This window comes from Ursus americanus, chromosome 11 (assembly GCF_024610735.1).
Source record: "Ursus americanus isolate L20-20 chromosome 11, mUrsAme1.1.p, whole genome shotgun sequence".
Taxonomy (NCBI): Eukaryota; Metazoa; Chordata; class Mammalia; order Carnivora; family Ursidae; genus Ursus; species Ursus americanus.
In genome coordinates, this window is record NC_142137.1 from 66,846,023 (window position 1) to 66,871,852 (window position 25,830).

The following is a 25,830-nucleotide window of genomic DNA, read 5'->3' on the forward strand; positions in this document are numbered from 1 at the left end:
ACTTCTTCAAATATTTTTTCTTCTTCTATCTCTCTTCTCCTTTGGGGATTCCCATTACCAGTGTCTTGGTGTGCTTTATGTTTTTTAAGGCCCTGTTCGATTGTGCTTCCATTTTTTTTCTCTCTGTTCTTCAGATTAGAAAGCTTCTATTGATTTTCGGATTCACGGAGTCTTTCTTCCGCCGTCTTGAATATGCATTTGAGTCCCTATAATGAATTTTTTATTTCAGTTATTGTATTTTCAACTCTGAACTTTTCATTTTAATTTTTTATAAGTTCTGTCTTTTTCTTGAGAATCTTTGTTTTGATTCCATGTCATAATTCTCTTTACATTTTTAAACATGACTTTCTTTAGTTCTTTGAATGTATTTCTAGAAGCTGCTTTGTCTGCTAAATTCAACATCCAGAGACATTTAGAGACAGTTTCTGTTGACCACTGTTTTGTCGGTATGGGTCATACCTTGCTGTTTCTTTACACATCTCTTAATTTTTTTTTTGATAACTGAACAGAGAATATATTTTAGCAATTCTCGATTCTAATTTTTCCTCTGAAGGTTGTTGTTTCTACCTTGTTTGTTTGGTAAGTAACTTGCTTAGGCTCTGAAATCTCTCTTCCCTGAAGTTCAATTATTTTTATGTTTTTTTCTTCTAAGTTTGGCTTCCTGGGGTTCAGCGTTGTGTCTGTGTAGCTTAATGATAGGCCTGCCTCAAGCCACTAAGGCTTCTCTCCTCTGCTGTTGGATCTTTGGGTAGGAGACTACATTCAAAGCTCAGATAATTTTCAAATTAGCTATCCTGGCTTTTACTTTTTTGTGGGCCTTTTGTGTCTTCTTTACAAGTGTGTGAAGCCTCAGAGTTGGCCAGGCGTGTGTGGCTGGCTTGGGTCCCATCTGGCCTCCACCGTTTCTGCACACAGCCTCAGCCTGGAGTATACTTGACCCAACTATGCAACATTGGCTAGTGGAGCCATTGGGCCTTTGTGTTCACCAGCCTCTGGATTGTCCCTGCCACCACCACCAAGCACGGGCATGTCCCCCACTCCAGGGCAGGCCAGCCTCTTACCTCTCCAGGGGACCTGCAGCAGCCAGTTTTCACAGCCTGGTCTATACCGGCAGAACTTCCATGTCAACTGAGGAGAGGGTGGGGAGGCCCAGGAGCAGTAGGGGGCGATGGGAGATGGGAGCCCCACGCCAGACAGAACGCCACAGATTTCCACTCTTCTTGTGTAAAGTTCAGCAGTTTTGCAAGTATAAACACTTCTCAGATGGCTGTTTGCCTTTGGTTGATTTCCAAAACACTTACTTTGGGTGGGTTCTGTCTAGCTTTAAAATTGTTTTGGAGGGATGGGAATAGCTGATTTCCTCACTCGACTGTAGCTAGAACTTTTTTTTTTTTTAATTTTTATTTATTTATTTGACAGAGATAGAGACAGCCAGCGAGAGAGGGAACACAAGCAGGGGGAGTGGGAGAGGAAGAAGCAAGCTCATAGCGGAGGAGCCTGATGTGGGGCTCGATCCCATAACGCCGGGATCACGCCCTGAGCCGAAGGCAGACGCTTAACCGCTGTGCCACCCAGGCGCCCCTGTAGCTAGAACTTTCATCTCCAGAAACCTTTTAACTCATAGTGGTTTTATTTGGTAGGCTTATAAAAATGTTCAGTGTTTACTTGATGATTTGTATGTCAGGCTTGTTAAGCTATGTTTTAGAATGGTCATAAGTTCTGAGATAGTAGCTTTCACTACTGCATTCATAGAAAATGGCTTTTCCTATTTTTGGCTGAAGTAATTTAAAAAACCAAACGGAATAAAGAGCTACAGTCCTGAGTTACTTCTCATAAATACTAAATGTAAGTTTGTATATCTGAGATTATATTGCATTGGGACACATGTTTATAAATATAGAAATTTTATGCACTTTGTAAGAATTACTTCTTAAATTCCATTTTCTCTCCCCCTTTCCTGCCTGTAGGGCTTCATATGGTCACACAGAACTGGCATAGTCTCAGTTTGTCAGACAAAGTTTTTCATACCGAGATAAGCTTTACTTTTGAATTTGTTGAGTACTTAAGGATCCTTAAAGAAAACCTCACTTTGTGGCTTGATTTTTCTTGTCACAATTAAAAAGTTTGTTAATTTGTTAAATCCGAATCATTCTTATAAACCAAAGTGCCTGTTGTATCTTTCCTGTGGCTCTCTGAGCAATTGCTGTGTTACAGCTTGTTTTTAGGTTAGTGAAAAATTACCATGGTCTTTACCTCTTACTAAATAACTTTCTGGCAAATACCCCGTAGATACAAACGGCTTTTCCACTGTGGTGACAGTAACTCGCTTTACACGGCGCTGTATGTCACTCTTGCTGTGCCCCTTGCAGGTCGCTTCGAAGAAGAATTTATCAAAATGCGCATGGAGAGACTCCAGGCGTGGATGACCAGGATGTGTCGTCACCCCGTAATCTCAGAAAGTGAGCTTTTCCAGCAATTTCTGAATTTCCGAGATGAAAAGGTAGGACCTTTTATTATGATAGTCTTTAGGTCATATTGAGAATTGTCACGTTCACATCAATTTTATGTCTGAAAGTTAAAATTATGTCGGTTAGCTATTTCTCATTTCCTCCAAAGACAATGAGGGGACAGAAACCTAGGTCCTCACCGTAGGAAATTAGTCACGCTATGTGGAAGAATGCTTCCCAGGATGGTTTTCCATAAACTAGGAATGGATTGGCCCAGAGTGGGCAGGAGGTGAAGGATAGGATAGGGTGAGGAATTTTTTCCCTAGATGCTTTTAAAAATGAGATAGGCCCCAAACTATGCAGGATGTTAGCCACATGAAGTGAGGGAAATAGCATGAATGATTTCTTAAGATCGTAGTTTGACCTTGCAGTGTGATAACGTCATGAAAAGAAAAGTAGATTCTAAAGTGGACCAGCCTTCTCAAAACCAAGTCCTTTTTCCAGAACTATAGTTGCACGTCCAGAGTAAATAATGCTGGTCTCTCTGTGGGTAGTCATTCAGCCAATGGCCACATATTCTTTGTTGAGAATCAAGAAAACATTGGCTGTTTGACATCTCATTATTGTCTGCTTTGGAAAGAGTTTTCCCTCTCTCTCAATAAGCTTTTACTCTATAGTGTGTCTTCTTATTCTGTAAAGATGCTTTCTCCATATTTCTCTCATAGCAAATATTACATATCTTAGAAAACAATGCAAAGAAAAAAGCATAAGTTAGCTCAGATGCCAACAGCAGATACAAAATACATGACAATCCTAGAAAAAAGGTCATGAGATTATTTCATGTTTAATCAAATACTAGAATATTATATACTTTGTGGGAACTTTCAGACAGAGATTTACTTGCTAAACTGCTTTATAGTACTTTTCCCTTGTTAATGTGAACACATTTCTAGTAAGTGTAAATAATCGGGCTCTTTGTTTGTTTATAGACATAGGCATACACTTAACATAGTCTAAATATTTGGGCCTTATTTTCCGTTGCTGCTTATTTCTAGAATTGGCAGGCTCACTTGAGCGGGTTGCATGTAAGCAGGCCAGGAGCTAGGAAACAGGGATGTGCTTCATCGTTTTTTGTGTAGATCGTAGCTCCAGCCTTGCAAGGTGCCCTGGAAAACTGATTTCTCTGGTGAGATGTAATAGTCAGTCAGCAGTATGCCCTGTGACCATATAGTGGTGAAACTACATTCTCTGAGTGAGTTCTGTCAATCCATTTCGTTACACTGTAGACACAAGCTACATGGCATCCCCTCCCAAGTGTGTTGCCTTTAACAAAAGTCCTAATTTTCCAAAGATTTGATTTAGAAAGCACTTCTAAAGGTTGTGTTTTATACAGAATATTATTATTAAAAATAATACTACATCTTAGACACTGGGGTTTTGGGTGGATTTGATATAATAGAAAAAAGAAAGAACTTGGAGTCAGGGATCTGCTTCTAGCTCCTTCTGTGATCTTGGCCACGGCATTGAATCTCTGGGTCACGGTTTCCTCACCTGCTAAATGACTGTGTAAAACTAGATAATCACTAAAAACTGTGATTCTTTGGCCAGAAGTAGCTTGTGTAAATGGTAGACTTAGTAATTTTTCTGTTATTGGAAATAAGGGGTTAGTAAAATAGCTGGATATAAGACAGTACATATTTACATACCAGCAATAAATGAAAACAAAATGAAAGTCTAAAAACGATCACAGTAGTGTCAAAGATCTATCTAGGAACAAGTACAAGAAAATGCACAGAAAATCTCTACATAAAAAACTATGAAACATTTTCGAGAGAAAGAAAACCTGGCTAAGTGTTCCAATACTGTTTCATGGATTGAGGAATAGAAAAGATGCTATACGTGTGGAAAATCAGAGCACTGAGAGTAGCCAAGGTACTCTTGAAAAAGAATGAAGTGGAAGGAGGGCTATACTGGATATTAAGACTCATCGCAAAGCTAAAATAATTTTAAAAGCATGGTATTGGCATAAGGATAGACCAGTGGAACAGACTAGAATGGATACTTGATTTATGGCAAAGATGGTGTCAAGTACAGTGGGGATAGGACAGTCTTTCCAGTGAATGGTGCCAGGTCAACTGGATGGTATCATTGAGGAAAAATGAAATTTGGTCACCACCTCATGACAACCTACTGTTGATTTATTAGGGTTGACACTGGAATTGGGGTTATGTTGTTAAGACATGGCCTTATCTATTAAAGGTACTTATAGGTGAAACGATACTATGTCTGGGACTTCCAGGAAAATCAACAAGAAGAAAATAAAGGGTAGAATTGAAGAGAATAGAAAAACCAAGACTGGCAAAATGTTGATACGTGTTGCAGCTGGGTCTGGGCGGGGGTTTGACTTTTCTCTATACTTTTATACGTGTTCGAACATTTCTATTGTATATAGTTTTATTGAAAAAAATCAGTTCCAGGTGGTTTGCAAGTCTAATGTGAAAGGCAACAACAATAAAGCTTCAAGAAGGTAACATAGAGAAATATCTTTCATACCCCTAAGGTAGGGAAGGATTTCTAAAATATAACAGAAAAATGACTAGTCACACAGGAAGAGGCTGATAAATTAGACTGCATTGAAATTAAGAACTGCTCTGTATCAAAAGAAGCCTTTAAAGGTGAAAAACAAGCGAAAGATCTGAACATCTATAACCAGCAAAGGACTGCATTTTGGAATAAGTGAAAACCCGTAAAAATCCATAAGAAAGATAACCCAGTAGAAAAAGAGATTTGGTAAGGTACCTTTCACAAAACAAAGTATCTCAGTCCTCGACAAATGTGTAGGGAAGTACTTAACCTCATTAGTCATCAAGCAAATGCAGATTAAAGCTATAGTGAATCCCATTGCTGCCCGCCCCGATGGCTAACATTAGAAAGCCTGACCCAGCAAGCTTTCGCACGCTGCTGGTGGGCGAGGAAATGGGTAAGACCAGTTTGAAAAACCATCTGGCATTACCTACTGCAGTTGAACGTTTTCCAGCCTGCGTGTATACCTGACAGGTGTGTGCATACCTGACAGATGAGTGCACGCGTGCACCAGGACACGTGTCCGTAGCAGCTGTACTTGTCACCTGGCAGGGCCGGGGGGGGGGGGGGGTTCCAGTAGTAGATGAATAATCAGCTGGGGAGTATGCACACAATGGAACACTGTGCCACAGTGGAACCCGTGGACGGCGGCTCCGACAACACTGTGGCCGTAGCTGCTAAGCACGGCCTGAGCCCAGGAAGCCAGACACAAAAGAATACACAGAGAGTGGTTTTGTTCAGAAAAACTAGCAGACCCAGATGAGGGATGGGTGCTTAGATGGTGAGACTTGAAAGGAATGGGAGGAACTGGGCAGCATTAAAGAGAGGATATTGGTCACCTCAGTGAGGGAGGGAAGGGGCGGTGATTGGGAAGAGACACGAGGGGGCTTCTGGAATGCTACCCTTTTCTCTTGGCTTTGGCATAGTTTACACACGAACTCACTTTGTGGGAATTGGTTGCTGCGCGCGATTGTTTGGGGCACTTTCTATATCTGCATATGTAGATCTATATATTTATAGGTATATCTTGCAAAAATATGTTTTTTTTTAAAAAAAACAGCTCATAATATTGGTTCCTATCTTGTGTTTTAGAAAAGCTTTAATCTTTTTAAGAAAACATTTAACCTAAAACTTTGAGGCACTTGGTCAGGATTGCTAGGGGTGCTTGTATTCACCTTGTTTCATTGCTGTGCACGGGGAAAGGGAAGGGATGGAACCACCTCACTCCGAAGGGACTTGGGCTCACAGGGACCACTCTGCACGTCGGCACTGCTTGTGCACCGCGATGACGTTTGGGACGTACCGACATCCCACAGTGCAGAGGGCCATGGTGTGAGTGCTGCTGCCGAGAATTAGAGCTAGTCAGTCTGTGAACCGACTGCATTAGGGAGTTTTGAAAGACCAGTTTGACTCTGCTCTCTGCTGTGACGTTATAATGTTCTTATTTGCAGGAATGGAAAACTGGGAAGAGGAAGGCTGAGAGAGATGAGCTGGTGGGAGTTATGATATTTTCCACCATGGAACCAGAGGCACCTGACTTGGACTTACTAGAAATGTGAGAACTATTGTCACACTTGCCTTCTTCTTAGCCCATGTTCCCCTGCTGTGCATACAGGCCTTGGCTGGTGCGACTGACCGCAGCTGGAGTGCAGGGGGCCGGGCGAGACCGTGTGAACATGGGGAGGGCGGGCCGCGGGCCGGTGACGGGGAAAACCTCGCTTGCACAGAAAGCACGGTCTCTCTAGCCATAGGATTAGATTAAAGTCGGCTTCCTTTTTACCTTGAAGTGAGTGGTTTCCTAGCTGACACAGTGGTTTCTGGTCATTTCTAATAAAGCAGATAAAACAAAGTAGCCCAGAGCCAGTGCATGCCCGCGTGGTCATCAGCAAAGCAGAAGTCTCAACCTTGCCTTAAGGAAGCAAATCTCTAACCTGCTTTTTTGTGCTATTTTTCAATTTGTTATTTTTAATTATGTAATTTTTTTAAAATGTAGGCTTGGTTGAAAATCGAGCAGTTCCTTTTCTATGTAAAGGCTAACAAGAAATATTGGGGTTTTTTTTAAAGAAGTTTTTTAAATAAAATTATCTCTTATGTGTTACCAAACATATAGATAAAAAAAAGAAACACACACACACACAATCTTGCAACCACCCAGAGAGAAAAATCAGTGTTAATATGTTGGCCTACGTCTGTAGTCTTCTCAGACGTCCTCTGCACATATGTAAAATTGTTTAAACACAAAAGACTTCGCACTGTGTATTCTGTCTTATGATCTGTTTTTATTTTTGCTTTTTTCATTTAACATGATATTGGGATGAGTTTTTCAGGTTAGTACTTTTTACATCCTCAAAGAACTGAGACATTCAGTATCACTTATGTGGTTGTGTATCCAGGTTACCTTCTCTGATTCGCTAAAGTACTTGCTGGAATGCATGGGGACCCACTCAGTACGTCCACTGATAGAATTCGACTCAACCAGATATTCAGGAAATCATGATTTTGTATACTTCAGAATAATTTTAGTTAAAATTCATAGGGAATTGAGGGGGGAAGGGAAGCAATTAAAATTTAAATAGATTTTTAAGTAATTCTTTAAAAATCTGTTTTTTTAAGATTTTATTTATTTGAGAGAGAGAGTGAACGTAAGCAGGAAGGAGGGGCAGAGAGAGTGAGGGAGAAGCAGACTCCCCGCTGAGCAGGGAGCGGGACGAGGGGCTTAGGCCCAGGACCCCGGAATCATGACCTGAGCCAAAAGCAGCTGCTTAATCATCTGAGCCACCCAGGCGCCCCTTCTTTTTTTTTTTTTTTTTTAAAGATTTTATTTATTTATTTGACAGAGATAGAGACAGCCAGCGAGAGAGGGAACACAAGCAGGGGGAGTGGGAGAGGGAGAAGCAGGCTCCTAGCAGAGGAGCCTGATGTGGGGCTCGATCCCAGAACGCCAGGATCACGCCCTGAGCTGAAGGCAGACGCTTAACCGCTGTGCCACCCAGGCGCCCCTTCTTTAAAAATCTGAATGAAGCCTGGTTAAAGAGCAGTTGTTACCGTGCAAGAAAACAAGCACTCATGATTATGTTTGGCCGGAGTCTCCCTGACCGTGTTGATTTTTCTCCCCCTACACATCCCACTGTTTGACCATTTGGTAGCCAAGTCAAGGACATGCCTTCTTGTGTTTTTGCCCCACAGAGAACAGAAGTGCGACGCTGTTGGTAAATTCACCAAAGCCATGGACGACGGCGTGAAGGAGCTGCTGACGGTGGGGCAGGAGCACTGGAAACGGTGCACAGGACGTAAGTGCCTGTCCAGCCCCGGGCCCTGGTGGGGGGCGGCGCAGGCTTGGTGTCGTGACCTTGACCACACCGAGGCGCCATCCACGCGAACAGAAATGCCTGTAGTGAACTGAAGTAATGATACCCACAGCCCGTTGGCGAGCCTCGCTTGTCAGCCCTACTCAGCAGAAAATGGACTCCGACAAAGCCAGTTCAAGAGCGCGTATAAACACCGTGTTCCCTTAAGTGTTTCTAGTTATTTGGGGTTTCTAATCTATGGATAAGTAATTTTTTCTGCGTGTTTAGAGAGTACTTGTTATTTTTAATCTCATAATTGTATTTTTAGTCTTTATCCATTTGGTAAGATATTGTATATGGAATCTTCCTCAACTTATGATGGGGTTACATCCCGACAAGTCCATCCTAAGTGGAAAATAGCCAAAGTCGAAAATGCGGTCAATACACCTACCCTCCCAAACATCACACCTTGGCCTGGCCCCCCTTCACCGTGTTCAGGACACTTACATTAGCCTGCACTTGGGCAAAGTCACCTCACACAAAGCCTATTTTATAGTAAAGTGTTGAACATCTCCTACCGTACGGAAAGTGAAGAACAGAATGGCTGTCCGGGTGCAGGGTGGTCATCAGCTGGCGGGGCTGCTGCTGCTGCCCAGCATCACAGAGAGGGTCCTCCCGCGGTCACCAGCCCGGGACAAGAACCAAATTCAAAATTCCAAGTACAGTTTGTAGCGACTGCATATTGTACTGGCACCATCATAACGTCGATAAATTGTTAAGTCAGGGACCATCTGTATTTGCTACAGCCCCAATTTTTTTTTAAAGATTTTATTTATTTATTTGACAGAACATGAGCGGGGTGGGGGTGTAGAGGGAGAGGGAGAAGCAGACTCCCCACTGAGCAGGGAGCCCGACGCAGGGCTCGATCCCAGGACCCTGAGATCATGACCTGAGCCGAAGGCAGACGCTTACCCGACTGAGCCACCCAGGCACCCACTATGGCCCTAATTTTTAGAAAAGACCAGGATAGTTGGCTGTGGAAAGCATAATCTGGGTCAGACTAGGAACAGTGTGAGCCCAGGTGGCCAGCTGTGGCCTTCTGCCTGCTCCTTCCATGTCCTCAAGGACTTCTTATCCCCACCCTCACCCCCATACCCCCCTTCCCTTGTGTCTAGACCATCATTTTGCTGAACCATGTTGTCCTGTATTCCCTGGCACCCTTGTGTCACATAGCCCAGGCTAGAAGCAATCACTGTCGGCCATGGGGGTCACGCTGGCCAGCTGCCCTCCCCCCTCCCCCCCTCTGAGGCTCCGCTGGCTTTGGAAGCCAGGTCACCGCTGCATAGCGTTCATACGGTCTTCGAGGGCCATAGACACTCAGGAGTTTCCTCCCCTGTCCACCCATCCCGTCCTTATCTCCAGCACAGCCATCCGAGTCCCAGAGAGGAAACTGAGCTCCAGTTATGGAGAAAGTGGTGCTGCCAGTCCAACTAACCTAAGGCCCGTAGGCTAGCCGTAAGGCTGGTATCTAAGAATTTTCTAGTCTTCAGCTCATACACCCTGCAAGAATACTGGTTGTATTCAGTTTTATTTTGTTTTTCTCTTAATGAAGATGGCTTCTACTTTGTATAATAAAGATAATACGTACCCACTTTTAAACCGTGATAACTCAGCATAGGAAGGAATTTAATTATCTGTAAAGATTTTTTTAACAAGTGATATTTTTCTTTTAAAGAAGGGAAAAAGAATCAAATTTGAAGTCAAAAAATAATTTTAATGAACAAGAAACTGAATGTCGAGTGACTTGTGGATGAATTAAGATAGCATAGCATAGTTAATGACAATATTAAGATCCATTAAATCCAGACCTGAAATCTGAGCCTTATCAGGAGTTGACAGACCGTGGCCTAGAGGCCAGAGCTGGCCTGCTGCCTGTTGTGTCAAGTGGAGCACAGCCATGCCTGTTTCTGTACGTATTATCTGTGGCTACTCTCCTGACAGTGGCAGAGTCAAGTACTTTAAACAGAAACCCGTGGCCCCTGCCAAAGCCTGAAATAGTTACTGTCTGGCCCTTTTGGGGGGGGGGGGGGTGGGCAGGAAGGCCCTGCTTCCCACTGAATGACCCTCTACCATTAACGTAATACTCGGAATCAACAAAACCGCTTGTGGCAGCGGGCCAGCTGTTGGTGCTCGAGGGGCAGACGCGGGGAGTGAGAGCAGTCGCTCCTTTCTCATGCTGCAGAAACATGACGCCGCGTCCTAAATATAGCACTGATTAGGCCCCAAACGGTCAGGTATACAAATGCAGTGTTAGACGACAAAACCCACCGCCAGCCTTTGGTCACAGCGAGGCAACTCATGAACAAAAAGGGGAGTGACACTTCTCTCGAATAGTGATTTCATTGTAAAATAATTAATTTTAGCTGTAAGCCCTTATGAGGCCATAATAAGAGTAAACCCTTGAAATCTATATGTTCTTTGAAAGCTATTCTCTATTTCTTAGAAATATTTTGCACAAATCTTAAAATCACAATTTTAAGGATCTCATAAACATCTGGGCTTATGATTTCTTTCCATCCCTGGGGCTCCTGGATGGCTCAGTGGAGTGTCTGACTCCGGGTCTCAGCTCAGTCTTGATCTCGGGGTCCTGGGTTTGAGCCTTGCATTGGGCTCCATGTTGGGCATGGAGCCTACTTAAAAAAAAAAAAAAAAGTTAAAACCCTTATGTCTGACATCTAGTCAACTTCATGTCCCGTGTAACCCATCAGGCCAAATTTATGAAATAGAGGCTATTGGCGTAAGGCTGCTCCCTTTTTGGGAGGAGGGGAGTTTGAAGCAGTTGGTTTAGGATTTGATGTAAGCATATCTTCTTTTCCCTTTTCTCTCAAAATAGAGTTTCTTAAAATTCCTAATCTGTAAAGTAAGAAATCTAGCACATACTGTTTGGTGAAGCACATGGCAAGTGTCTTTAACCTCACATAGATAGTCACAAAAAGGCAAACAGTTTGTTAAAATTAAGCTAACAGAGTTTGAATTCATGTTTCCCGATTATTGCAACTTATAGACCACATTTCAGATTTGTCTGAACTAGATTTTTTTAAAGAAACATTTGAATTTTTCGTCTTAATACTGCACTATCTTCAAATGCAAAACAAGGCTTTCTTTTGAAAAGCAATAGATGTGTTTAAGGGGACCATTTATAGATGCAAAGAAAAGAGCCTAAAATACAGACACTCTTTTCTAGAAAGTTCTCCAGAGTGACCCTAGAATCCTAGAATTTTAGCACTAGAAGGACCCTCAGAGATCATTTCGTTAATCATATTACACAGATGAGAATGCTCAAATCCCTCCTCCCTGGTCCTATGAGTCCTTCTGCCATATTTTTCTCCACACCTTGTTGCCTTCAGTCTTGTTGTGTTTTGCAAATAATCATTCATGCATATGGTGAGGAAAGCAAGGTATTTGGAATCACAAATGCCACATCCACCATCTCTTAGCCATGCGACCCTGGGCAAGGCAGTTTGCTTACCTGAACCTTATTTTCCTGACCCACGGAACAGAGCTGGTGCGGCTGCACCCGGTAGAGGGGTTGCTGTGGTGATCAGATAGGATGGGGTACGTGCAAGTACTCCGTCAACTAGAAACCCTCTTCCAGACGAGCTCCCGGTCGCTTCGGCTTCATTCAGTGAGTGAAGATGTGGGCCGGGGTGGGAGTTCAGGACGAGAGCATTGGCCATGAACTGAACAATCAGTTAATAACATATTTTATTGAAAAAGAATCATTAATTTAAAAAAGCCAATGATTTTATTAAAGAATATAGACTCCTTTGAGTTGCTTCAGATTTCTTTTATGATAAAAGTAATCACTTTCAGGAAATAATCAAATCCCATTTCTGTTTGCTCAGAGGACTGGGGCACAATGTATTCCTTTTTCTCTTTTCAGCGTTGCCCAAGGAATATCAGAAGATAGGAAAGGCCTTGCAGAGTTTAGCAACAGTGTTTAGTTCTAGCGGTTATCAAGGTACGTCTGTGTTTCTTTACTTCGGGCCCTTAGTGTCTTGTGCAGACCAGCCAGCCCTCAGGCTCTTGGAAGCAAACATGAACTCTGCAGCTAAGGACTCTTGTCACTGACACTGAAATCGGCTTGGCTGCTCCCCTCAGCACTTCTGCACCCTCCCCTTACTACTTCTGAGAAAGGGGGAGGGTGGTTATGCTCTGTGTTTTCTTGCTAGCTTCTTGCCTCTCTCTGAGCACAGATACAGCTCGTGTTTCCCTAGAACGGGCAGCTGTGAGAAGTCACCCTCTGCCCTTGCTTTCATCTCTCTGCCCGCCTCAGAAGTCAGGTCTTCCTGTTACAAAGGCCGGAATTCGTCAAGGCCGTTGGGAGGGAACATTTTGACTAAGTAACAAATTCACGTTGCCTTAGGTCTCTCCGTGACCTAGAATTATTTTCAGCGTATCCCATACTGTGTATCTTACCTGTGGTATCTCGAATTCATTGTACTCTTACATTGACAACACTTGGGAGAATAAGCTAGCTGTTTTCCTTTGTATTTTGGTTTACTCTTGCGTGGTTTGCTCTGTGGGGCAGGTAGCAAGTTAAAGTGTCTGTCAGGTGAATGGCACTTACTAAAATTGAGTGTGTCCAGTCACTTATAGAAATGGTAGAACTGGTACTTTGGCCATGGTGTTTATTCTGATACTCAGGAAAGATAGGTCTGTGGATGTCAGTGTCTGAGTATTTTCAGGAACAAGAAGTGAGTCTCTAACCAGAATGGAAGAGTTGGGGCTCCCATATATGTCCTGGCCGAATCGTGTCTTAAAATCCCAACTTTTAGATTGGTGGGAGGTCTGAGGATTAGTTCATCTTGCACCCTCGTGTTCCAGATGAGGAACGTAGGCTGGGAACGGTCAGCCTCCCGGCCAGGGTGCCACGGGGGTTGATGGAGGAGCCAAGGGTAGGGCTGCACCCATTGCTTGGGTCCCGGCAGGGCTCCGGGAGCACTCTCATCTTCATGCTTCTGTAGTATCTTGATGGGAGGAGAGCTTGTGTTCTGAAGACGCTGGACCCCGATCGTGTCCGTGTCAGAGCTCACCTGAATCTGCGCCTTCCTTTAGCTCCCCCCCCCCCCCGGAGCTCTCTGTCCTCCAGCCCCACCCCCACTTCCTGCCATCACCCCTTAATGCACAACACCCCTGTGGGAGAACTGGCTCTGCATTTGGGGCTCCCCCAAGTTCCGATCCCTCACACCAGCGCCCCCCCCCCATACATCTGGTAAAAGCAGAGCAGAGCCTCCTGGCCCAGCAGAGTCCCTCTGCCTGTGGAAGAGGGCCTGCAGACTCCGCAGCGTGGCTAGGGTGCAAGGCTCAGCCCTCTCGGAATTGAGTTCATTTGGATTTCTTCATTCCCACGGTGCTTCTGTGACTACAGAGAAGTATGATGTTTTAGTGTATTTGGTATTATTATGTTGAGAGCAGGAGTCCTGCAGTTGTCCCCATCCTAACTAGAAATGGAGCCACTCCATGATGAGATTTATAAGCCTAACCATGATTGTTCCAGTAGCACCAACCCAGACCTAAGGACTTCCCTTCCTTGAAGTCAGATAGAAAACTTAGAAATCATTCAGAGCTAGATCACAGAATTTGTAAACAGCGATTCACTTGTTCTCCTGTCGATGCCAGGAGAGACAAATCACTCACACTTCACTAAATGTCATATTAATAGAGGGTGCAGGTAATTGAACCAAAAGTCTTAAAAAGGGGGGAGGAGAAGACAGTTGGTAATCTGGGGAATGGGTCCTAAAGATGTTCTTTGGTAGCTTTGTACTGTACATAAATCTTTCTGTATGTTTCTCGTTCTGTACATTTCAGTAGAATCTGTGTACCTTCAAAACGATCAGCTTCTCTCTGGAGTTTTCTATCTGTATAATTGCAGCCCAGAGCAGCCTGGCAGAAAGGCAGGATAGAGAGGGCTGCGGGGGGCATAGGGGGGGGCCCGGCAGGATGAGGACGCCCTGGAAGGGAGGTAGAGTAAGAGATGACGCTGAGGATGCCGAGCCTTCTCCACAGCGCCCGCCCACGTGATCCCCTCCAAACCACGCCTCACAGAAGCCCTGTTCACTTTAATGTTTTTCCTGCTGAAAACCATCAGTCGGTGTGTTATCAGATATTCCTACTGCAGATGGCACTTTGTCAAGTATTAAAAGTGCTCAGTGTAATATGCTTCGTGGGGAATATCCTTCAGCTTCCTAGAGATCTTGTTTCAAAGAACTTCTCAAGTCCCCACGAACTAGCTTTTCACATTTCAAGGCAAGTGAAGGTCAGCAGAGTCGAGGACTGGGTCTACCACGTCTTCCTTTGCTCGGATGTGCGGATGACGTGGGGCAGCGCTGTACTCTTTGATCTTCCAATACTTCGGAGGATTACAATTCCTAAGAATATCTCGGATTATGTTAAACATAACCTTCCGTGCTCCCTCCGTGAGTACAGAAACTAATACCGGAACAACACGGAGACTATTCGCATGGCCTTTGCATAAATCCATGAGGCGCTTTCCGTTCTTATGGATTATCGTGGAAAAATAATTGATAAAAATATTTAGGTGGTTAACTGTAGCGGAGAAGAGGAACAGCTATAGAAGCTAGACCTCTGGTTTCATCTAGTTTTATAGATTTTACTTTGAAGCCATGGGAATGTTTTACATTTACATTTATTATTCTACATTTATTATTAGAAAATAAATTTAAATTCATTTATGTAAAAAATGTAAAAAAAAAAAATCCCTAAAAAGCAAAAGCAATATAAATCATTTGATACATCAGGATGAAGGCATAACCACGCGGAAAGGAATCATTTCACATTACCATAAAACATTGTATTTTGATTATATATCTCTAGTAGCAGATGCCTTAAAGTCAAAAAACTTAAAAAATCTTTTGTTTTCGTTAGTCATATCATTAGCAATAAAATGTTGGTATTGTTATTAAAACTTCTAAAACTATTTTACATATGGTAGGGTAAAGCAAATATATAATTGTATTACCATTTTTAGGAACTAAGTTTTAAATGAAAGAGCTAAACATAAAAATCAAAAGTTTAAAAATACATTATGAAAAATCCTGAAGTCCTAAATTTGAATTGGAAATATCCATATGAGCTCATTATGGTTTTCATCTTTTTAAAAAAATACAATTTGCCTTGCTCTATTCATCGAAAAGTTCTAGAAATAGCCAATCCAGTAGCGAGAAGCACCTCTAGCGCCCCCCACGGGGGATTTCTCAACACTCTGTTCCACCCACATGAACCAGAGCTCCTAGCAGAGCTCAGATGCTGGTCTGAAAAGCCTTCCAATGGCCAGTAAAGAGAAAATTAGAGCATTAGTAAAAATAATACTTTCTCTGCAGTGAAGCTTATCAAGTATGTTTAAATCCAGGATTGCAATGATACATTTTTAAAAAGTTAATCTGTTACCTCTGGGGGATGGTTAGAAGATCAACTCATTATTCTGAAAATGGCAAAGAGAAAGAAGCATTTAATGTACTTTTTCTCTTCCAATATCTCAAAATAACCAGATAGTCGATAAAAGAGAGTTTCTCTTTATACAAGTGCCTCAGGTCAAGAAGGAGTGATAGGAGTAGAATAGCAACACTTTGCAAACCTTTCCTAAAATGAAAGATCTGGATGGTACAGGGAACAGAGGACTGTGTTATCACCACAGACATAGTCAGCGAAACCCAGGCTGTGGGTACCAAGGCAAGTACCTGGTTTCTTCAACGCCCCAAAAAGAAATTTGCAAGAAAAGAGGGAGGGAGGAGAAAGAACCCGTAGATTGAAGAAACACTTCAGCTCTCTGCCATGTGGGTTTTCTCTGCGTTCTGAAAGCAGCCAGCTTGATTCCAGACACCAGGGAGCTGCCCACTGACCAGATAATTCTATCAGGAGCAATTCTCTTTTCTCCAGTGTGATGTTGGTATTGTCCTTGCTTTTTAAAGAGTGCTTATCTTTGGCGTAGAATTTATGGGTGCATCGTTACGTGGCCAGCGAAAGGGGGGAGGTAGGGGTGGACGGTACAGGTGCAGAAAGACTGGCCGTGAGCTGTTCGTTGGGAAGCCAGGTGATGGGTAGATGGGGACTCATTACACTATCCTCTAGTTTTGAAAAGTGTAGTGTTTTCTATAATGAAATTTTTAAGTAAAATAAACGAAGAGAAAATACTTACGAGCACTGATGTAGCTGTAATGATTTCCAGGCGAAACAGATCTCAATGCTGCAATAACGGAAGCAGGAAAGACTTACGAAGAAATTGCCGGTCTCGTGGCAGAACAGGTATCCACATAGCCACGCGGTCCCGGTGCGGATTGTATGCTCTCGGACCCACGTGTTTATTTAACCTATTTTAAAACAAACTTTGCAAATAGATCTCCTCTTCTTTTCTATCCCTGTGTATCTTTGTTCATTGTACGTGGTAATAGTGTTCCTTGGTTAAGCTAAAGTGATGGCTACATTTATCATGGAGAATCTAAATGAACACCTTCCAGTGTCAATGGCTGGGATCCATCCTCCGCCATCAGGGGGTTGGAATGTTAGAGCAAGAGCACTGTTCACGCCACCATTTGGACTCTTAGCCTGTCTGAGGCTTGCTTTACTCGGCTGGTAGGTGGTGGCCGTGGGGCCAGCCGTGGTAGGCTCTCAGCGTTCAGCAGCCACTACGGAGAAGACACCCTTGCGGGCCCTGGCAAGGGGCAGGTCTTCGTTACAGCCAGGTGGCTTTTCCTGGGGCCTTCAGTGGTCCGATTCCAGTTCTTTCTACAGATAACAGATGATAAGTTCCCTTAAAGGGGACGGACATCAGTGTTGTTTCAAATCCCTAACTTAAAAGTTTTTCAGACAGATGACCTCTTGAAAGGCATGTTTGTGCACACACACGTGCCCACGCCTCATGTTGGTCACCGACTACCGCTGCTTGTAGAAAAAGAGTAATTTGTAGAACTGTGTATAACGTAGCTCTTAAAAATTGTAATTCAGAAAAACTGAAAAATTTTAAGTTGCCACTTAAGATGACGACCAGATTTTTAATAATTTATAGTCTCTGCTAAAATTTAGACATTAAATGATTCCATCTTATTTGCTTGTATATAAAGAGTATTAACTAGTTTTTTGCTGCTACCGTATCATATTTTGAGCCACCTCAAAATGACTAACTTTACCAACCAGCCTAAAAATGGTCTGATGTTTTATGATTTTCTCTCCAGTCTACAGTTGAGAATGTAATGGTCTTGGGAGTTGTTTTCTTGCAGGAAGACTAGGCTGAATGCATAACCCTCGATACAGTAACTCATACCTGGGGCTTGGCTCGTACAGGCCTCCAGTACAACCCTTTCCTTGTCCTCGACCGTCTGGGTTTCTCTGCCAGTAACAACCAACCTGTGTCTTGTTGTAGCCAAAGAAAGATCTCCACTTCCTCATGGAATGTAATCATGAATATAAAGGTTTCCTTGGCTGCTTCCCTGATATTATCGGCGCCCACAAGGTAACTTGATCACAGAAGTGCACGAATGATGACACGGGTGGGCCAGGGCCGCGATGCACGGCCACCGCACGGGCCCTGTCGTTCAGCACGGCGCTGAGTCAGGGCGAGCTTTCTGAAACCTGCCGGGGCTGCTTGGGCTGTTTAAATAGTGAGGTCCCGTAACACGTTTCGACGATGGGTAGTTTCTAGTTTCTTTGATTCTCTAAAAAGATTATTTTGAGGGAACAAAAAATGTGAAAAAAATATTCCTTTATGCCTATACTTAGGTCAGGTATCAGACAAAATAATCATGCTGTTTGAAGTTCAGGACAAGATTAGGAATACTGCTCGCCCTTACTAGTGAGACCCTGTAAGCTGCTTGGGGAAGTCCTCCAAGACCCTTCCCCGTCGAGATGAAGTAAGACATTCTGTCCCCCTGGGCCTGACGAATGGTTTCCTGATGAAAATTTAAATGATGAACATCAATCTTATATTTTCATACTAATAAGGAAACTATATAATTCCTCCATACAGGTATTTTTAAACCAAATTTTGAAATGTTTTGGGGTGTCCTCACATTTTGACTCTGGTTAGTTTTTCTCTTTTCAAACTCTATGAGTTATTTCAGAGTAGGGGCATTTTATCAACCGTCATACTCTGGGATACTGTGATGTACTTGGCTTTGTTAGGAAGATCTCCACAGAGGGCTGGTCTGCAACCCTAACAATCCTGGCACGTGGCCGTTCTAGCATTCAGCTTAATAGTCCAAGTGTCAGGAAGGGGTGGAGTCAGGAAGGGAAGCCTTGTGCAACTTCAGATAATTTAATATAAAACTCAGAACATTCTCTTTAGCAAACCGCCCATCGATGGACACTTAGGTGTTTCCGCATCGTGGCTGTCGTGGGTAATGCTGTGGCGGTCCTGGGAGTGCAGCAGTCTCGCTGAGAGAGTGATTTCCTTTTCTTCAGTTATGTACCCAGAAGTGCAGCTGCTGGGAGAGTAGATCTTAAAATTCTCATCACAAAGGAAAAAAATAAAAATAAAACGAACTTGTAACTGTGTGAGGTGATGGTGTTACCGTGGTCATCCTGCAGTGCGTACGGACATCAGTGATCACGTTGTACACCTGGAACCCATACAGTGCTGTATGTCAGTTATATCTCCACACAACTGGGGGGCATAACATAAATGTAACAAAAATAAAAATCCCAGTTACAAAAGCCAGCTCAGGAGAGTTAGCTTGCCGTAGGGATTTATGCCAGCAGTTAGAGTTTTGGGCATGGAGCCTGCTTTGTGCACGAGTGTAAAGGTTTTCTTTCCAGACGGCTCTAATGAGCACTGTGATGATCCTGGAGGGGGAAACATTCGGCAGCTTTACCACTACTTCGATCCAAGTATCGATTTGAAAGTGATGCAGTGCTCCTCCCGGACGCCAGAGTAAAGCTGACCGTCAGCACGCCCACGCCCCCGCAGCCGGCATGCCCCCGAACAGAGACCGAGGGCCCGGGTGCAGGCACGACGCTGCCCCTCATCGACTTTCCAAACCTCTGAGGCCTGGGTCCGCCGCCTGCACTACCCGTCGGCGCCGGCTCACACACTCAGAAACCAAGTGCTGTTTGCTTTCCATCCTGTCGTAGCATGAAACGTCCGTCTCAGCTCAGTTCTGTGTCTCAGGGATAGCAACCCTTTTGCCTCCAAGGGACTTGCAGGAAGTTCTATTTAGGCGCTTTTCTACGTTCTTTTTTTTTTTTTTTTTTTTAAGATTTTATTTATTTATTCGACAGAGAGAGAGACAGCCAGAGAGAGAGGGAACACAAGCAGGGGGAGTGGGAGAGGAAGAAGCAGACTCATAGCAGAGGAGCCTGATGTGGGGCTCGATCCCATAACGCCGGGATCACGCCCTGAGCCGAAGGCAGACGCTTAACCGCTGTGCCACCCAGGCGCCCCCTTTTCTACGTTCTTATTTTGTGGGGACATTTTTTTGTTCAGCAGCCGGTCAGTTACAGAACACGTCGGCATTGTTCTCTGTGAAATGAGTGACTAATCCTTCGAGTGTTGTTTTGTTCACACTGTTGCATTCATATTTCACAGGGAGCAATAGAGAAAGTGAAAGAAAGTGACAAACTGGTCGCAACTAGCAAAATCACCCCCCAGGACAAGCAGAACATGGTCAAGCGAGTTGGCACCATGTCTTACGCGTTGCAAGGTAAGACCGAGCGAGGTTCGTGCGTCGCTGGCGGACATGGTGTCTCTCCCCAGCGGAGCTGCTGTTTTCCTGGCTGGAGAGTAAGCCAATTGTGAACCCCAGCTAAGCAAATAAGAGCTGATTTAAAGTATCCTCACAAGCCTGTTGTTGGCAGGATCCCAGTGTTCATGAGAGTGAACCCGTTTCCCTGATGGAACTATGACCAACAGCCGGATGAAACTGTGCAACTTTATTATTTCTCCGAGACAGTGGAGATCCTTCTATAACCCTTAGTATTAGCTCCAATCATGACGCTTTGTTAGATTCCAAAGTGCAGCTTTCAGCAATTTGTAACCTCTGTCCCCCAGGACAGTAGAATGGAAAGGGACCTTGGACATGGCTTTTTTGGCAAAATTTGAGTGTTAGTCAAAAGAAGATATTAAGGAATTTTTATATATTTGAGTGCTTTCCAGCACACAGTGAACGGATTTTTTCCTGTTTTGGTAGACAGAACAGGCATGGGCAAAGTAGAAAGGGGAAGGATGTCCTAGTTTGAACAAAACCACACAAAATAATGGGACAGGATTTTCTCATTGGCCTTCAGGAGTAAGATCGACTTACAGGCTGTTGGGAATGAGTGTTGGTGATGATGGAAGGCCTTGAGAACCAGGCAGAAGAGCCTAGACTTGCTGTGGGCATTAAGAAGCCAGTAAAAGGTTTGATGGTGGGGGGGCAGGGGGGCACACTGCTCAGAGGGTGGGAGAGGTTGGGGGACAGATGTCAGAAAGCCCACGCAGAAGACCGCTGCCTCTGCGGTCTGAGGGTTCCATTCCCGAAGAAGACGTGGTGCTCAGGGAAGAGAAGGAAGCATGTTTGCAGACTTTTTCAAGGAACAGCCATCAGGACCAGGGAATGAGTGGGACAAAGGGAAGAATGTCTGAAAGGTTTCCAGATCTAAGGCAACTAGGGGCAGAGCTGGGAAAACCTGAGTGAAGCTCTGGCTTCTGAAGGGTTTGAAATGGGGGATTTGGCTTTGAACTTGTGTTTGAAGTTATCCAAACAGATAAAGGAGAAGCTTTGTACAACTTCAGACACATAAAGCTCAGAACAGTGCCCTTTTTGTAGGAATGTATGCCAGCAGTTGGCTTTCTAGGTGCACAGAATGAGGGAAGAGGCAGGTGGAGGTGTGATGAGGCCTCTCCAGAATTGGTGATGGGGGTGGGAGGGAGGCGGTACCGAGAGACAAATGCAGTGAGGGAGTCAGCAGTGAACAGATACATTCAACAGAGTTGAAGAACAGGTGTCCAGATCCTCTCACCTGGTAAGAGGTTGGGTTCTGGGAGCCCTGATGCTCAGAACAGCAAAGCTCCATACAGAAGAGGGTCCCCCTGCGTCTCACCCATCCGTACAGCCTTTCAAGGGCACCCCAAGAAACCCAAACCAAGAGAGAATGAGGTAGGACCCCCCCCAGGTGCCTCGCTCGGTCCTGCATCACAGCTGACGTCCGCAGAGAGTGACCACCACGTCGGCCTCCCGCTCCATCCGTTGTGGGAGAACAAAGTCCACACGCGGGTGATTGTCAGTTTCGGGTTCGCAGTGTCTAATCTGCAAGTAACAGAGTTCATCCCCTACCGGAAAGTATTGTTTGCCCTCAACTGTTCAGATTCCTCTTCTAGCCTCTTTATAAAGTGATTTGTTAGGAACTGACCCTGCCCCGAAGCCAACCAGATGAGACCGAGCAGAGCAGCCCAGCGCTATCTGTGGAACTTTGGGGGAACTGACTGATATCTTGGTTTTGGTTGTAGCTGAGATGAATCACTTCCATAGCAACCGGATCTATGACTACAACAGCGTCATTCGCCTGTACCTGGAGCAACAAGTGCAGTTCTACGAAACAGTAAGTCGGCTCCCGGGGCCCTTTGCACGCGCACACACACACGCACACTCACAGGATTTGTGGTCACGTAACCTTGACCGTATAAAATTCATCTGCTTGTATATTTAATCCCAAGGAATAAACCAAAGGAGGTTAATTACTGAGCAGGGGGTTTTTTAATCCCTTTTAATTATATCTGCCTTTTCCTTCTTGAATCACACTGGGTTAAAAAAGGTTTCTGTTAAGGAAGAAGGGGTACTGGACGCTGGTTGGGAGGCCCCTAGAAGTTCTTCCTGGGAGGGCCCCTACCCCCACAGCCTCTCCGTGCCCGGGGACCGTGAAGGACAGGAGGCCCCTGGCTCCGCAGGCTCCCCGGGGGGGTGGAGCCTGGCACCGCGGGCAGGCTTCGTGAACGAGCTTTCATTGCGCGCCAGAGGAACTTCAGAAAGAAAACGAGAGAGGGAGAAACCTCAAGTATTTTCATTTAGGAAACAGCCACGAATATGTGAACGTTTGTACTCTGCATAGTAATTTGCTTGTTTACTGGCGCGAACAGAAAACAAAGATCTAGCAAGTAAGTGGGAACTCGACACCTGACGCAGGTCCTGGAACTGTATCATTGACCGTGTGCCGGCCACCATGGTTCTGACTCGGTGTTCCGCTGTTGCCATGGTATTCTCGCGTGTGCTCAGGGGGACGGTAGGCCGGCCCCAAACTCACATCTGTGCACGTGTCCTCTTCCGGCGAGACAGTGCGGAAAATGTCGGTCTCCAGCAGCAAATTCACCTTGAAAGGGAGCTGTGGTCGGTGTGCTTGCTGCGTAGTGTGAAGTGTGTGTTGGAAGCAGCTGGTTTTGGAGCTGAGTTTCCAGAAAGAATTCCCTTACAGTGTGTGGTTCCTGGGCTTTCTTCGTATTGACTGGTGCTGCTGAATGGTTGCCTTTCATGTATCAGAATGAGGTTGCGTTTATTCTGCGTGAGAAGGGCATTGAAGGGCAGCTCTTGAAACTCCAGTCATGTTGATTTGATAGATCATCTTAAGCCCAAGTGAGGTTTAATTATCAGTGACCGTATGACTCAAAATAGAAAACCATGCATTTAATCACTGTCCTTGTTAGATGTAAGAGTTTTATGAGACAGTAAGCCTTAAATACTAAAATTCACACTCTAGTTCATGGCGCAAACATGTATTGATAACCTACTGTATACTAAGTACTTACTCCAGATGCTTGGGCTCCAAGAGTGGTTGTGACATTTGTGTCCTCAGGGGAGGCCTGGGCACAGAGCCCCAGCTGCGTCACTGCACTGGCTTTATCACGGGGGCACCGATGGTCTACACACTGTTGACGCGTAGCGGGTGGGATCCCGGAGGCATGCTCGGCAGCGGGGGTTCGGGAGCCCATGGGTGTCCGAGAAGATGGGAATCTAGGCCAGCACGACTCCCGCCCCACCTGACTCACTGCAGGAAAAAGTGCCTGGTCTGGAAATGCTGCCCTGAGAGATGGGCTGTGCCAAAAAGAAGGGGGGCTTCTCGCAAGCTGGGGGCACTGCCTCTGGCAGCACCATCTGGGGTTTGGGGAGGTCTCCCCACCCCCCTCCAACTGGTTGGTGCTGGAAGAGACTAGAAGCTTAGCCCAATCAAAGTCTTTGACATGATTGCAATGTCTAACTCGTCGTAAGAGGTGGAAGTGGTCAGGCCCCATCAGGGCCTAGTGGGACTGGCGTCTCAGGGTTGTCTTGTTTCCTCCCCAGATTGCAGAAAAGCTGAGGCAGGCCCTCGGCCGCTTCCCGGTTATGTAGAACACGACAGAACACGAAGAGAACTCCGAAGTGCTTCTTTCTGACTTTGGGCAATGCAATTTTATTTTTTCCCCCTTCGTCAAAAACAGAAAGTAAAGAAAGAACGAAAACCAAAAAGAAACAGAGTTGCAAAAAAATGGCGTCTATTTTATTAACGAGCCTACGTGCATCAGTTACGTAGGGATAGTCTCCTTTGGTTCGTTTCCGGATCCATTATCTAAAAACAATGGAAATGGTCTCTGTTTTTGGAAAGTACTTAAAGTTATCAGAATTTTGAATGGAAAATTTAGGGGTTTCTCCCACTGATATTTTACATAAAATTGTAATTTTTACGTCATCCATGATCTTCTGGGGCTTACCCAATGTCAGATAATTACTAATTGCTTTCTTAAAAAGATGAAATATGCCAGAATAAAAAATATATATGTTTGTATATTTTTATAACTCCTTTCAGTCCTGTGGGATTCCTATCTATTTAGGAAACTCTACATGCCTTTCACTGACATATTTATGACTCTAGTGCTTCTGTTTTCAGGAGGGAGGAAGCAAAGAGGGGGTCCTGGGGCTGCTCGCACCCTCACAGGCGGCTCGGGCGGGGGACTTACGTGTCCCATCGGAGCACGCAGCTTGGCAAAAACTGAGGATCCCATTCACTGCCCCCACTTCCCTCAGGAACGTTGCTGAGCTCCCCTTGCACGGGGAGGGCTTCCTTCCCAAGCTTGGTTAAGGCATGACTCTTGCCAGAAGGAATCCGGTGATAAAGTTGGGGGTGTTTCTGCAGTGCTCCGACTGCTCCCAGGGATGGAGCGGCTCTGCTGAGTCCTGTGCTCAGGACAGAGAGTTCCGGGGGACACACATGCTCCCCCCGCAGCGTTCAGCCCAAATCAGAGTCTTCAGCTGTTCAGTCAGAGGTAATGAGAAATGTTTGTGAGGCCGTGATTTGCTGCTTGGTTGGGATGGTAGGTGAGCGGGCTGGGGCTGTTCTCTGAAAAGGTGAAAAACACAGCTTAGGAGACCTCTCCGTCCCCACCAGATGGAAGAGTTCAGGGACTGATAAGGGGACAACCTGAATAATGCACCGTCATCCCTGGAGCTTTTAGGTATGAGAAGCACAGGGTGATGCTCTTCCCGACCGCATCCGAAACTTCCGATGGATTTTTCTGATCACTAGGACTCCGGTTAACGGCATAAAGCAAAACCTAATCTTTGCAGACGGCCAGCTTTAAATCCGAGCACTCACAGACACACACTATCTTCCTCCTGCAGGCGAGCGTGTCCGCCCTCCACAGTTGCCTTACGACATTATCCCCACTGCTTTCATTTTCCTGACCTAGCAATGATAGTGTAGAAAATGGAAAGTTTGGGCCAGCACAAATAAAATGAAACCAAAAAATAGGTAGAAGAGGAAATCAAATGAACACGAATATGAGAATTTCTTGTTCTTTAATATCACGGGTTTTGTTAATGTTTTATAAGTAATTTTCCCTACTTGATTTTTCTTTTATAAAATCTCATAGAACAATGTTTATGATACAGCCATTTAATATATGTACAAATTGTAAAGAATATGTATAAATGTTTTACACAAATGTAAGAGCATGTAGAAGCCGACATATAAATAAATTGTTAAAAAACCTGTACAGTAAATTCTGAAAGCACTTTTTCAAAACACTTTTTGGTGTTTGTGTGGTTCTTTTCTTTTCTTTTTTTCTTTTTTGGATAATTGCTTCTTGCTTCCAGCTCCTCAAAATAGTCCAGATAATGAATTTTTCCCCCAAACCTAATTCTCCTGATATGAATTAATAATTTAATTCCTTAAGTCAGAGTCACTGATCCTGGAAGCATGTCATCATCACCAGAGAGCTGTAAGAAACAGATACTGATGCCGATGCCAAGTGTATTAAGGATCCGTAGAGAAACAACCAACAGGGCTGTGTGTGTGTGTGTGTGTGTGTGTGTGTGTGTGTGTGTGTGTTCCTTAAGTGGTGTTTGCTCTTCTCCATATCCTGTAACTTAATTCTATGGTGTAAAAATCTCATGTTACAAGATAAGAGAATAAGAGGGGAAAGAAATCAGATATTTGCTTTACACACACGCACACAGGTATTCAAACAAAATAAGGAGAAAACATGACAGTTGAAATCC

General features: G+C 44.5%; 1 protein-coding gene across 2 annotated transcripts in view; it reads left to right on the top strand.

Moving 5' to 3' along the window:
• Nucleotides 1-25,356, top strand: part of SNX9 (sorting nexin 9) — a 108,618-nt gene extending 83,262 nt beyond the window's left edge. For both annotated transcript variants that reach the window (XM_045805414.2, XM_045805415.2), the window contains 9 exons: nt 2,370-2,500; nt 6,482-6,585; nt 8,217-8,320; nt 12,261-12,338; nt 16,566-16,642; nt 17,757-17,846; nt 19,917-20,031; nt 21,816-21,907; nt 23,638-25,356. In XM_045805414.2, the coding sequence (XP_045661370.1) occupies nt 2,370-2,500; nt 6,482-6,585; nt 8,217-8,320; nt 12,261-12,338; nt 16,566-16,642; nt 17,757-17,846; nt 19,917-20,031; nt 21,816-21,907; nt 23,638-23,685 (839 nt within the window). In that variant the 3' untranslated portion in view covers nt 23,686-25,356. The remainder of the gene's footprint in view (nt 1-2,369; nt 2,501-6,481; nt 6,586-8,216; nt 8,321-12,260; nt 12,339-16,565; nt 16,643-17,756; nt 17,847-19,916; nt 20,032-21,815; nt 21,908-23,637) is intronic.
• The last annotated feature ends 474 nt before the right edge of the window (nt 25,357-25,830 follow it).